Here is a 14,786-nt window from a genome sequence, read left to right as displayed (position 1 = left end):
AAAATTAAACATTTTTTATCCTTTTTTTCAGACTTTGAAGCTCATGCCCAATATAAAAACATTAATATCCATTTGTATAAAACAATTTTTCTGTTCTTTAGAATGCCAATACACAAGGTTTTTGCAAATCTAAAATATCGTTTTTTGAGTCCCCCCTACTCAGCAGGGTACTAAAACGTTCATTTATTTGTAATTTTTCCAGTAATAAATGATTACTTTGCTTTTATTTTGTATACTTTCACTTTTTTATATCAATGTTGTCCTCACACATGTAAAATTTCGTTTCATTCTTCTAGCTGTGTCACTTTTTAAAATTTTTTTTATAAGAGTGTATTTTTAATATTGTTTCACTTTCAAATAATTTATTACATAAATTTGAAATTTCACATTCATCTTTTTTACATCAATGAGAGGCTTTGCTGAGCATGCATTATTTATCAAAATATAACCTGCTGGCATTATGCATTGTGATGCATCGCAACATTGTAATGTAAAGTTGTAATGGATCATGCATGATTTGAAATTCCTACATTGTCCAGCTCTATTATATACTAATCAGAGAAATTTTGTTTTCTTTGTTTTTGTATCTAGCGTTGAGGCCGACATAACCTGGCAGCATTGTAATACTGTGATTAGGATGTGCGTAGCCTTTACAATGCTGCCAGGTTAGGTTTGTGCCAACCATAGTATCAGTACCAATTACTTCTTAATGGATAACAATTTTATTTTGTTTATCACATTAAAGCAATTTTACCACACTAACATTTTCACAATTTTTTAAATCAAGCTTTATGTTTTTGTTTGGTTAATAGAAAAAATCCTTGTTTTTATTTGGTCGTTTGATTGCAAGAAAAAAGATTAATGTATGTTATTTTAATCTAGTAGGTGTGATGGATCTCCAACAATTCTTTAAAAAATTTGCTAAAAGCATTTGATTTCTTTAAATAGAAAAGTACTCTTATTTGTTTTTAATATTTTCTCTTAATGTGTTTTTATTTTATTGTTATTTTTTATATTTTTTGCTCAAAACTACTTAAAATTGGCGTTTGGTTTTTGTTTAGAATATGCCAACACCTTCAGCTTCACAAAATTCAGAGGGTAAAAGTGATGGAAAAGGAGATGACTTAGATGAGAAAAGTAATGAATCTGAGAATGAAAGTAAAGAGACTGAGAATGAAAGTAATGATGCTGAGAATGAAATAAAAAAAGCTGAGAATAAAAATAACAAGGCTGAGAATGGAAATAAAGAGTCTGAGGCTGGAAGTAAAGAGTCTGGGAGTGAAAGTAAAGGAAATAAAGAAGACAGTGAAGACAAAGACAAAAAAAGTACAGTTGAATGTGCTATCACTAAAGAAAATCAAGAAGAAGGTGATATTTTGAATTTTTACTGTAGTAAATTACGTTAATATTTTTTAAATTCTGCATTTGTTTTCCAACATAAGTTTTTTCTGCTTAAAATTTTTTAGCTGATATACAAAAATAAAAAAAAAAAAAACTTGAATTACCAATTTTTGCAAACATATATATATTTTTTTAATTTTGTTAAATTTTTATTATTGTGCCCCCCTTTTTATTTAAAAAATCAATAACAGAGCAAAAATAATAATAAAATAAAACAGGAACCAATAAGCAGCTTCCAGAAAAGTCAACAGCTCACATTTAGATTGAATTAGATAGTTAAATATGTAATGAAATCTTAAAAGAACTCATTACCATCATATCTCAATTTTATCAATTTTAACGTTGCAATCTTATTGCAGAAAAATAAGAAAATGTCAATTAATGGCCTGATGCCTAAATGTCAAAGATTAAGGCCTGACAGTAATTCAGTATTTTGTTTTATTTTATAAATGCTTCAAATTTCTGAAATTTGCTCAATTTTTTTTCTAATAAAGACTGAAATTTTTTTAAAAATTCGATTTGAAATTTACAAATTAAGAAAGAGACTTTGAAGCAAGTGTCTTAAGTGTGTCTATTTGGTTTGATTAGATGCCATTTTCTAAGTATATATTTCCATCTTTTAGTTAAAAATGTGCCAACAAAAGATTCTTGCAGTAAAGAAACACCACCATCTCAAAAGGCTTCAGATGAAAAGACTGAAGAAAAAGCCACAGAGAAGATGTCAGTTGATGATAATATCAGTCCATCCAGTATAGAAGGTGGAATATTTACATCACCTGGGCTTCAAAGTATTATGCAACAAATGGTGCAGAATCCACATCTAGTTCAGGAAATGTTTAACGCTCCATATATGCAGTCAATGATGGATGCCTTAGCAGCGAACCCTGAAGTTGCAAGTCAAGTAAGTTTTCAAAGGAAATTAATACCTTTTATTATAAAACAAACTGTCTCATGTGAAGGACTATAATATTAAATATTATGTTGTTAATTTAGGCAGCAAAAGTGTGTAGATGTTGTTGACATTGACTTTAAAAACCTGTTCAATAAAGTAGCGCATGTTGCTCTGCTAAGTAAACTTGTTTGTATTAGAATGCAGGGGAATACTTTAAATTGGGTTAGAAATTTTCATATTGGAGGAAGCAAAGAGTAGTTGTCAAGAGTAGTTATTCTCAGTTGACTGGTATTTTCAGTGGGGCTCCCCAAAGGGTTCAGTTTTAAGAACATTGTTGTTTGTTGTTTTTATTTATAATATAAGTGAAAGGGTTTCTAGGAACATTAATATTTTTGCAGGCAATGTCAAAGTCATGGGGGTTGTTGACAGGGATGAGCGACTGAAAAAATTTCAAAAAGATTTAGATCCGATTTTTAAGTGGACAGTGAAGTGTTGTTCAATCTTGAAAATGTCTAAAGTGCTTCATTTAGATCATGGAAATAAGCATGCAAGCTATTATTTGCAGGAATCTATCTTAAACAAAGAAGAAACAGTTGCTCTTCTGGGTGCTTTAATCTATCACAGCTTCAAATTTAGTCAGCAGTGAAATATTGCAAGTAACTAACTAACAGAAAATTGGGTTTTATCAGTAGGTTTATTTCATGAAATTCTACCTTTTAAACAATTTGGTAAGACCAGCTGTTCAGTTTTGATATCTTTATCTCAAGATGACATACATTTCTTTACTGGAAAGGATTCAAAGAAAGTCTACTTGGGTAGCAAGGGGACATTCAGATTTAGATTATGATACTAGACTAAAAAGGCATAATATGTATATCTCGGAGCAAAAGAGAGTCAGAGAGGACATGATTCAGTTGTTTAAGTTTATCGAAATGAAAGATGTTAACAGGTTAAGTTTTTGCATGAAAAGCAGTATGAGGGGTTATTGTTTTAAGCTATTCAAATTTCAGACTAACTCGGAAATTAGGAAAAAATTACCAGTTATTAGGATTGCGGGAACTTGGAACAGCTTCCCAAAAGGGGCTGTAATGAGCAAGGTGGTAAATAGCTTTATAAGAGGGCCATTGATCTTGGTTTGGGGACCAATTTATTGAGTAGGACCAGCCAAGCTGGGCCCAGAGTTTGTCGCTGGTCCTCGCATTTGTATTTCTAAATAAGTCACCAAACCAAGTGACATACCTTTAATGGAAAAGTACCAAAGTTTCAAAATTTTCAAAGATAATATCTTCACAATGTGTTGTCATGTTTATTCTATTATCATAATGTGTTGTCTATTTTTTTGTTACTTGTGAACTTAACCTACATATTGTGCATTAATCGATATACCTGTGCACTTAGTGTTAAAAATTTATTTCTGTCCCTGATTATATGTTGAACTTGCATGATTAGGTGTTTAAGTTACATTTTTGTTTTTCGCTGCAAATTGTATTTTTCTTTTCAGATAATGATTAACAATCCAATTTTTGGCAACAATGCTGCATTGCAAGAGCAGATGCGACAGTCTCTACCAGCTTTTATTCAACAGGTTTGTTTTTTCATCATTTAATAATAATTACAAATAGCTCAATGGCAGAGTATTCCTGCCTTAGGCAGGTAAACGGTAGTATCTACTAAGTAACATGTTTTTGATTCCTTATAAACACTTGTAAAATGTTGGAATTGAACATTCTTTTCATGTGTTATTTTCATCAGAAACGTAATATGCCCAGTAAGTGCAATAAAGGACCATTTCACAGTATTTGAATGTTGCGGACTTTTCATTTTACTAAGTTGAAACATCAATAATTATTACATCAAGATATAGAAATTAATTATTTTTCTCCAGTGTAGAAGTCCTAACAACATACAAACTGAAAATAAAATTAAGTGCTAATTATTAAGTAAATTAAAAAGTTATAGCAAAAAATGTCATGTTGCAGATTCTGTAAAAATAGTGCTTCCTTTTTTTCCTTTGTCAATGTTGCTATACCACACTTGCAATATCACGCAAATACGACACTTTCAGAAATCACTTTTTATCATTCATTCAAATAATTCTGGATTTGATTTAGTTCTGTAGTTATATTACAATCGCTATTTGCAATTGAATTTAGCCATTTTGGCTCGTAGCCCTCTTCATCAGAGCCTAAGCTCTTCAATAGGGTGGTCCAAAATTTCGAAGGTGAAAATTGTTTGAGTCTTACCCTCCCATTTGATTCCAATACATTAGAAAATCAGTGGGACAAAATTTTATAACATTTGAATAATATTTAGAGATAGCTCAAAGCAAATGAAGTTTGCATCATTATTGAATATAAGTATATATTGAAAAATATGATTGCTTTTCCCATTAACAGAAATTAATTACAAATGATTTTTGTAAGATGTTTCAGTTAATGCAATTCTGCCATTCTTTGTAAGTTGATTAAGTGTTACGCTTTGACCGAATACAGGCAAGAGCAATAGCACCTGTTTTACTTGTACAAAATAATTAAGAAATAATTAATTCTGGAATGTCAACTCTACACTATAGAATTGATTGGTGCCAATTTTATTAAATGCATAGGGTTATCTTCTGCACCAAAAGAATTTTTCTGTAACAGATTCTAGACCTGCGGGGAGTCCATTGATAAGAATAAATGCATCACAAGACGCAATGATAAGGAAAAGTGACTGATGTAAAGGACTGTAGAATACAATCTGTTAAAAAATCACTGTATGACTTAAGAGACGATTATCGAGAATTTCTGGAACTGATTTTTATAGTTCAGCATAAAACCCCTTTCCTAGAATCAGAATTATTGTACCTGGAGCTATGCACCATACTCAATGAAAATAAAAATGTTGTACTGTTTTGAAATACAAGTGTTTAATTACTCGTTCACCATCACTTCAGTAGAAGATTTTGGTATATTTGAAAAATGGTTTTTGTTTAATACCTTGGGTGACAGTTTCTATACCTAAGCAAATAAAATTGAATGACTCTTTTGGACAATCAAGTGACACTCGAATATAAGACAATTGGTAAAGCTGTTCAAGAAGTGAATGAAAAAAAAAATGCTGCAAAGTACCTGAGATTATGACCAAAAATATCATGGAATTTGTGGACTTCCTAACTTATGATCAGCTTCATTAACTGAAAAAATGAGCTTACTTGATATATTTCATCTTGCAAAACTTGGGAGATCAAACAAATCTGAGAGTTTTGGGAGAATTATCGCAAAGCACTAAAATTTATTGGAGGAAGTCAGTTATTAATAATCTTGCAGTGAGAAAGGAATGAATACATATTATAAAGGAGTTTAATGAAAAAGTAATAGCTATTGCAGATCCATTACAATTCTTGTTGCAGGTTGTATAATATTGCCCCGCTTATACCGATAGCAAAAAATTGTTTGGTAGTGTACTAACACAACAACTTCTATTGTCATTTAAATATGCTAATTGTTATTATGTAGTTTTCAACGTAAAAATGCTAAAGACTTAAATGAAATATAGTTGTATTGCTTTTTTCTGCCTTTTTCTTCCTTTCTGCATTAATTGCATAAAATCAAATATTAATCAAACTTTGATGATGTTGAGCTACCTCTAAAATTTAAAATTATTAGCTGAAACTTCACAATAATCTTTTTTAAGTAAAACCAAATGGCAGGGTAAGACCGGTGAAGACCAAAATGTTTTTAAAAAAAGGGCCTTTTTTGGATCACCCTACTCTCCAAACATACCAGGTAGGATCTCGTGGAGGAACGCCCCTCAGGAATGTTCTAACTCTTGCCTGCTCCTTGCATTTCCTGTTGTTAACAGGTTCCGTATGTAGGACACCTGTGACATCTGGTTTCTGTTTATGCAAGCTTAACCACGAGGCTGACATTTCTTCTCCGGTTTGCAATGCTACCCTTTCATTGCAAACCCCTAAGCTGTAATCTTATGAATGTCGAAGGTAAATGGCTTAATATTGAGCAGTATTCAAGAAAGTTTTTGTAAGTTTTAACTAGCCTATTACACAGCCCTTGCAAGTTGAGTTAAAACCAATTTTTTTTTTTTTTTAAAGCAATTTTTCACCCATTCTAGTGCATATGCTGTTCCAAACAGATTTTGTTTCAAATTTTACGAAAATCAGTCAAATGGTCCAATGCAAGTAGAAGACATACTTACTTAGATGCATACTTTCTGTTTTATTAATTATAAAGATATTTTCTTCAATGTCTAGAAAGAGCAAAATAGTATTGTGTGTTAGTTTTACAAATTGTTCATAGAAATCTTGTGCTGGTTGTTTTTAATGCAAATAATATAGAATTAAAGCTGTCTCTTATTATTAACAGATGCAAAACCCAGAAATGCAGAGATTTGTTTCCAATCCGCAAGCCCTGAGTGCTATGATGAATATTCATCAAGGTCTAGACCAATTGCAGCAAGCTGCTCCAAATGTTTTTAACATGTACGTTTACATGATATTTACAAAATATTTCAAACGTATATTGTCCAGTTTGCTGTTTTGTTTTATTTAACATTTGAGAATATTTCGGTAACTTCCATTGTTATAATTTATTTTATATGTGATTTATTATTTTATAATATTATAAGTACTGTGAATTCGCTGTCTTTTTGTGTATGGAATAGATTTATACTGCTTGGCATAAGTGTTATACAGGGTGTCCACCCTAAAAGTGGACCATAAGCTAATTCCTAAACCGTTAGAGATAAGCGTATAGTTCCATTTTGAAAAACTCTTTAAATTGCGCAAGGACTCGAAATTCGTAAAATTATTGTCAAAAGATAAAATTTTGAAAAAGTTACAAAATTTAACTTTTTATACAGTCCCTCAGTCCTAGTAATGATATTTAGTAAAACATTACGAACTCACTAACATTTACAACTAACAAAAAAATCACTTCTACGATAAAATTGAAATTGACCGCTTGAAATTGACCGCGGTTGAAAAGACTCTGCAAGTACTATTTATGAGCTCAAAGTCTATTCATGGTTTAAAGGTGGGGGGAGGGAGGGGTATTGAAGTGATTTGTCGTTTTGTTTTAAGAACATCTAACTCTAATTTCCGTCCCCCGAATATCATTACGTAAATGGACATTTTTAAAAAAAATTCAAATCAAATATTCTTTAAACAATTATATTCTCTTTTTTTTGTTTAAAAAAATATTTTTGTTTAATGTCAGGTTTTTTTTTTTTTTTTTTTTTTTTTTTTTTGCGCAGTCACAAGTTCTTACTGTCCTCATTTGATCAAAGTTAATGTTGCTCTTATTTTTCAGATTGCTTTGACGGCAGTTGTTTTTAATATTTACTTAAGGAGTAAAATTTTCGTTGTCATAGTTGCAAATCATCTGTGGTTTGATTTTATTCATTTTTTCAGGGTTAACTCAAGCAGACGTTATTAAAAAAAAAAAGTTTCTGTGTGTAAAATTAGGTTTTTTCAGAAAAAACACCTATAAAGATGAACTTAAACAGAAAAACTACATCTTCATACAAAATTTCGAAATTACTAATTCTCATTATTTAAGATTGATCAAAAATAAAAATACATGATGGTATACACTGCAAATAATCTTTATGATAAGTGTACTGGTGGATATCAGCCATAAAATCTTTAACTTTACTTGCGCATCCTAATCACCATTTCTTTTTTTTTTTATGGATAAGCCTCGTATTACCTAGTCTGGAAAATTGAATCATAATATTATGACGGGTGCAAATTTCTTAGTCATTTCTATTCCATTCCAATTAAGAAAAACATAATTTAAGTTCAAGATTATTTAAATTCACTTGTTTTTACAATCTTAAATTCAAATTATATTCCTCGCCACCATGAATTGCGATAGGACCCTACTTGTTGAGTTTTTGTTCTACAAATGGAATGGGTCAGAAATTCACACTCATCAATTAATTTATGACACACGGCAAGCAATCAAATCAGTTTTATAAAAGGATTAGGAAAATAAAACTAACGAGAATATTATGTTAAGGAGCACCTAAAGTCTAGCATTGTTTCAGAAAAAGAATTTATGTTGTAACGAAAGATTCAAGCCACCTCTTATATCGTCTGCACTACATTATTTTTTCTTTCTTGGCCGGAAACTTTTGTTACAACCATTAAATGAAATGCGTAGAAAGAAAAAAAATATTTTTTCAGCATTACAAAATTATTGTCTGTCCTCTGAAATACCATGACAAAAGTTCTAAATAATTCAAACCTTTACGGTTTTGCTTTTCTTTTAAATATACTATTTTTTTCCCCTTTATCAGTACTCTGTAAATTTAAATACAGTGATAATCTTTTACATAAATTGAGATACAAAACATGTTTTCCAATCAAATTCACTTATGGAAATTAGATATTCTTGAAACAAATAAGATTTAAAAAAAAAAAAGAGCTTTTAACCATAAATATACCTTTGAGCTTATAAATAGTACTTGCTTAAACCATTCATATTTCCTCCTGATGACAAGAACCCAAAATAAATTTTAACCTATAAACACACTTTGTCAATTCGCTTACGTGCCCTTAAGAGCTATCTCGCTGATGTCATAAAATTTTCGAAAATAGGGATTTTTCAAAACCTTATAACTCGGTCAATTTTGATCCTAGAAGAGTGATTTTTTTTAGTTGTAAATGTTAGTGTGTCCAGAATGTTTAACTAAATATCATTGCTAGGACTGGGAGACTGAATAAAAAGTTAAATTTTGTAACTTTTCCAAAATTTGATTTTTTGACAAAAATTTCATGAATTTCGAGTCCTTGCGCAGTTTAATGATTTTTTCAAAATAGAACTGTACACTTATTTCTAACAGTTTAGAAATTAGCTATTGGTCCACTTTTAGGTTGGACACCCTGTATATAAGCTACAGTGAAACCTCCCTGAGTGGCTACATTTCTTAAGCGGCCATCCCTCTCAACGGCCCCTTTTTTGCGGCAGGGATTTTTTAGCCCATAGACTTAATGTTAAAAACACCTCTAGCAACGGCCACCCAACCCTCCTGAACGGCCGCCGAGTGGATGCATCCATTCCATTTTTCAGGAAAATCTATTCACTTTCTGTTTCTAATCTGCAGCTTTTTAGTTCAAAGAGGAGAATTCTTATAGACCTTTAACGAATTTCGATAATTTTGGACTAAAAATGTCACTCATGTTTATCTTATTAGTTGGTCAGGTGTATGTGTAATCTGGGTTGCAAACAACACTGTCGGAGATAATTTATGAATCTTGAACTACGTATTGAAATTCTGAGCAATATGAACGTGGAAAATCGGCGAGAGTATTAATAGAGTACGATTTCGAATTCTTTCCAGCATGAAACAGCAACGGAGAGCTTTGATAATTACACTGCCGACTGAGAAACATTTTCTAGTTAACGAGTCAGCGAAAATAAGTTTTTCAATCAAATCTAATATTAGTTGGGGATTGGTTTAAATTAACTAATCAGTTCGCTGTGCGTATTATTAACGTCTTTTGAGCAAATACATTTTTTTACCTTTCAGGCACTGATTTGGCCTCTGGCGATCAATTTACTAATACGTTTTGTAATCATGAGCAAACTAAACTTTCAACTAAAGTGATTTTGGGAATAATAAATAAAGTCATCAAAAATTCAGATGCAATGACAAATAAATTGGTTAGAGCAATTTATTTGTCATTTTGAATTGAAAAACATTTGAACTGCAACAAGCAACATTTTGAATTCGATTTTGAAAACAATTGTTGGAGAAGATTGAAAACTTAAGTCACAAATTGTGTCCTTTCTTCGAAAAATGTAAACAATAATTAAATAATATACTATTTCCCTTTTAGATCAATCTCAAACTTCATTCTATGTATTAGACTTGCTTATATTGTGTATTGTAGAATTGTATTGCGACTGTAACGAAAACCATTTAAAGCGGCCACCCCCTCTCAACGGCCGAAATTTTCTGGAACGGAGAGATGGCCGCTCAGAGAGGTTTCACTGTATTGTGAAAATTTTACTTGTCTTTTCTGTGCAGTTGTGAGAGCAAATAATTTTTAAGCTGTCAATTATATAGTGCTACTGACCAGTATGAAAGAAAACGTTTATTTGTATTAATGTAACTTTTTATTTGAGTGTGCTGACAATTTTTCTTCTCTCTTTTTCCGACTTGTTGCATAGGCGTGAAAGACTACAAAAATGTAAATATGTCATTTTTAGATTCAGTTTGAGGTTATGGATGTTATTTAGAAAATTCAGTTAAAAGTATCAGGGGAAGGGGTGCATGTAGTTGTTGATATGGATCCATTATGTATGCCATTAAAACATTAAGCATGTGAAAATATAATTTTCTTGCCTTTTTTTTTGTTTCATTTACAATGCCCAGTTAAAATGTGCATTATTTTTATTCCCTTGACAATTATTAAAGAAAATTCTTTTGAATTATTGAAAAGTCATCATTAATATCAAAACAATTTATTATTATTATTTATTCCTAACCAAAATTTTAAACTAAATTCTTGACACTTTATGTTCATTTTGAAGATTAATTTTTACTTGAAAGCTTTTGGTTGATTCTATTGAATTTATTGATTACATTATAAGTTAGTATGTTCATCAAAAGTAATCTGTTTCAGTGGTTGCACCCATGCTTTTATGGAAAGCATTTTGCACAACAAAGTCTACTAGATTTTCCATTTTCTTTTCATAAATAAAAACCAAAAATTTCTAGTTTGTTTTGATAAAATAGTTTCCTCAATTCTGGTATTTTAAATCCTCATGGTAGTTATAAAATTTTATGTTGGGTCTAATTTTTGCGAAAGGAAGAAAGAGAGTACTTGAGAACACGGCCATCCGAAGAGCTGACGGTGCCCAGGGCGAAAGTTTTCTGTCGCACCCCCCATACACAGAGAAAAATCAAGTTAGTTATAACATCAGTGCATAATACATACTTGATTTTTTTACATATTGATGAACAGAACAATCATAGGGCTATTCATAATACTAATTAAAACACGAGAAATGAATCTGTTTCTAATATTTGACACGTTAATGAACCAAAAACTTTTCAAAAAATGGAAATGTGAAAAATCCAAATGTTTATCTTGTGAAATGTTATCCCACTAGATAAAAACCAAACAATTAAAACTGAATTAGTTATTCATATTGATAAAACCAAGAACATGAATAAATAATTTGCTGATTATAAATAGAAAATGTATTAGAATTTGAAGTAAATTACATCAAAATTAAATTTTGATCTGGACTCATCCAATGACTCTTTTCAAGAGTTTTTTTGGTTTTACTTGTACCAACTTAATACCAGCTTTCATATATGTTATAAACAAAGATGTTATTTTTTTCATCAAATATTTAAGTTTTAGGGAAAAGCCCACAAATACTCAAAATCATCGAAAATCGCTAAGAATTGCATTTTTGGAGCTCTAAGTTTGAAAAACCACTGGCCCTAATATCACAAAATATGGTCTTACAAATTGCGTTTTAACATGTGAATTTAAGAAAATATTCGTGCAAGGGTACCCATGTCGCCTTTCTTTAATATGACAAATTATTAAATTTTTTGAACAATTTTAATGGGAAATGCTCCAGATCTTCCTATCCATAAAATCTTCAAAGTTTGTCTAAAGTTGCGTTTTTAAAACTTCAATTTCGAAAACTTGCAGGGAGAGAAGGAATTGATTTCAATCTATTTTTAAAAAAATCATGGATCGGAAACAGTCTTTGAGCTCCCTGCCTTACGTTAACGTCAATAAACATGACGTATAACCGCATTTTTAAGGCTACAATTCCATTTTTAAGGCTACAATTGCATTTTTAAAACTAAAAGTTTCAAAATTTTAACCGGACACCTTTTAACTGTTTCCTATCTCATCAAAACACTTTTTTTTTTCTGTTTTTTTCAATGTGCCCCCTTAAAGCTTTTTTTCTGGTTACATCACTGCACGCAAGGGCAGAATTCAAGCAAATTCGGTGAGAACTAGACAAAGAAGAAGTGCCTTTTGTTTGACTCTAAACAGTTATATTCTCAGGAATTGTATCTGCTTCAATGATACAAAGGAAACTAATGTTTTGGGGACAAAGAGAGGCAATATTTTCGTGCCCTAGGAAAAAAAAATAGAGAATCACTGCAATGATTCTGTATTTTGTGCGTTTTTGACTGTGTATCTATGATAGACGAAATGTTCACCACATTCACACAAAATGAGGGGCGCCTTGCGGCGCCCCTCATTTTGTGTGAATGTTGTTGTGTTCTGTTGAAACGAGGGACACCTTGCAGCGCCTCCTCATTTCGTTGCGCCTCGGGTGATTGCCCCACTCGCCTCCCTCTTGGGACGGTCCTGCTTGAGAATTGAAACGATGATGAGTCATTTTTGTGAAGCATTGTTTGTTGCCATTAAAAGATTACTCATTATAAAAGTTGTATGTTATGATGGTGTTGGTAGTCATAAAATTCTTTTGTTTTATTAGGTTTCCAGGGCAGCCACCAATACCAGCATTGTTTTCGCCTTTAGCTGAATCCACTAGAGTCTCCACAGCAGCTTCTGAAAAAAATGGAGCTACTGAATCTAATATTCTCACTCAAGATCCTTTTAGTTTCTTCATGAGAAACATGGTTAACTCACTTTCTCGAGGAGCCAGTGTAAGTGTTCTTAAGGATATATCCTTCATAATTTTTTTATTTATTTTGCATTTGATACGTTTTTTTTTTTCAATTTGATGGCAAAAGCAGTACTTTAAAGTGATTAATTTATTCACTTATTGCTAATAAAACAAGCATCAAACTGGCATGTGTTTTACTACTGTAAAACTTTTACTATGTCTTGAACTTGTGTTTTTTTTTTTTACTGCTGTAATTTGTAACACTTGTTTGTCATACTCAATTCACTGATACATGCTCAGAGAAATGTAGGCTTCTATTTGCCTTGAAATTCTGCTAATGCTAAAATATATCAAAAGGAATGTCAGCAAAGGAGTACAGGATTTAAAAAATGATAGGAAAATTAGAAGAGTTTAGATAGAAAACTCTTTAGAAGTAGGGAAACTCTTTTGTTGTATAGTGGCCGCCGCTTATATGAATCACGTTTGTTCTGTAGTTTTGATTCCATAAAGCAACTGGTTCAATAAAGCGAAAGAATTCTATAAAGTTGGATTTCATTCTGCTTTTGACTATTTGATTCATTAAAGCGGTTGATTCAATTAACCGGCGTCCACTGTAATGTGTTGGTAAATAAACTAAGTTGAAAAAAATTAGTTGAAAAACTATCTTTAACTTTTTCACTGCTACAGCGGCTCATATAGTTGGGGTAAAACTAAGCAATAAGTTTAAGCAGCAATATGAAGGCTACTTAAATCCAGAATCACAGCATTAAATTTGCTGCCTGGTCAGATTTGCGCCAACTATAGACTGCTTATTGATGGTTGAGATATGTCACTTGTTTTGACTGCTCTGGGATACCGAAAGTTCAGTACGATAAACAAAACAAATATCTCATTTGTGAAAAGGTTAAACCTTTATTTGATTTTTAAATTAGTCAAAAACGTAATTATTATATTTTTTAGACGGATAGTCCACCTGAAGAGAAATATCGTAGTCAATTGGAACAAATGAAAATGATGGGTTTTGTGAACCAGCAAACCAACTTACAGGGCAAGTATTTCTTAAGAAACAGCCAATTTTTCTAACTAAAGTTGCATAGAGTCAGTATGGTAATGCTGCTTTTAATTCTTTCAATATGTTCGTTAAGTTTTAATGTGTTTTTCTGAAGCTGTAAAATGTAAAATATCCATATAAAACATGCAGAAAAAAGGTTTAACATTATTCTAGTTTTTCTTATGTCCATAAAGTTTAAGATTTATAATTTGGCTGATTGAGGTGCAAGATATATCATTTGACTCATTTAAGCTACATGAAATCAGTTTAAAAATTATTGAATGAAGAGGAAAGAGGATTTATTTATGGAGTCAGACCAATCATTTTAAGTTTTTTTCAGGTCAGTTACTCAATTAACAATTTTTGAAGAAAGCACGACCCAAAAATGAAGGGGGTGGGCATTTGCCCATCCTGACCCCCCTAAATGACAGGGTTGAAACTAGTCCTGTTATATTAATATAGTTTTAAGCAATTTGTATTTGTGCAAGCAAAATGTGATTTTTATTATGATTAAATTTTGGTTCTTTTATTAAATATTTATTTATTTATTTTGCAGCCTTAATTGCTACATTTGGAGATCTAAACTCTGCAGTTGAAAGAATTCTATCCCATGCTCCTTGATAAAATATATATGCTGCTGTATTACATCTAATATGCCTAGTGTAATGAAAATGGCTCATGCATATTGCTTGTATCTCAGTATTGCTACAGTGATATTTTTGGATTCTAATGTTTTGGGGAAAAAGTTTTACTTTTGAAGAAATCTTTTCATCTTGTCCTTTCCTTCTTTTTATCATGGAATAAGAAGATAAGAGCTTGGATCAAATGA

At 31.3% G+C, this 14,786-nt stretch overlaps 1 protein-coding gene across 1 annotated transcript in view; it reads left to right on the top strand.

Moving 5' to 3' along the window:
• LOC129217386 (ubiquilin-1-like) overlaps positions 1–14,578 on the top strand; it is a 97,073-nt gene extending 82,495 nt beyond the window's left edge. The window contains exons 7-13 of the mRNA XM_054851685.1: positions 1,062–1,368; positions 2,025–2,302; positions 3,795–3,878; positions 6,655–6,770; positions 12,775–12,946; positions 13,867–13,954; positions 14,514–14,578. Coding sequence (XP_054707660.1) covers positions 1,062–1,368; positions 2,025–2,302; positions 3,795–3,878; positions 6,655–6,770; positions 12,775–12,946; positions 13,867–13,954; positions 14,514–14,578 — 1,110 coding nt within the window. The remainder of the gene's footprint in view (positions 1–1,061; positions 1,369–2,024; positions 2,303–3,794; positions 3,879–6,654; positions 6,771–12,774; positions 12,947–13,866; positions 13,955–14,513) is intronic.
• Positions 14,579–14,786: the final 208 nt, after the last annotated feature.

The sequence above is a fragment of the Uloborus diversus genome, chromosome 1, assembly GCF_026930045.1.
Source record: "Uloborus diversus isolate 005 chromosome 1, Udiv.v.3.1, whole genome shotgun sequence".
NCBI classification, from domain to species: domain Eukaryota; kingdom Metazoa; phylum Arthropoda; class Arachnida; order Araneae; family Uloboridae; genus Uloborus; species Uloborus diversus.
Note: the sequence above shows the minus strand (reverse complement) of the source record. Positions and strands in the feature narration are given on the sequence as shown.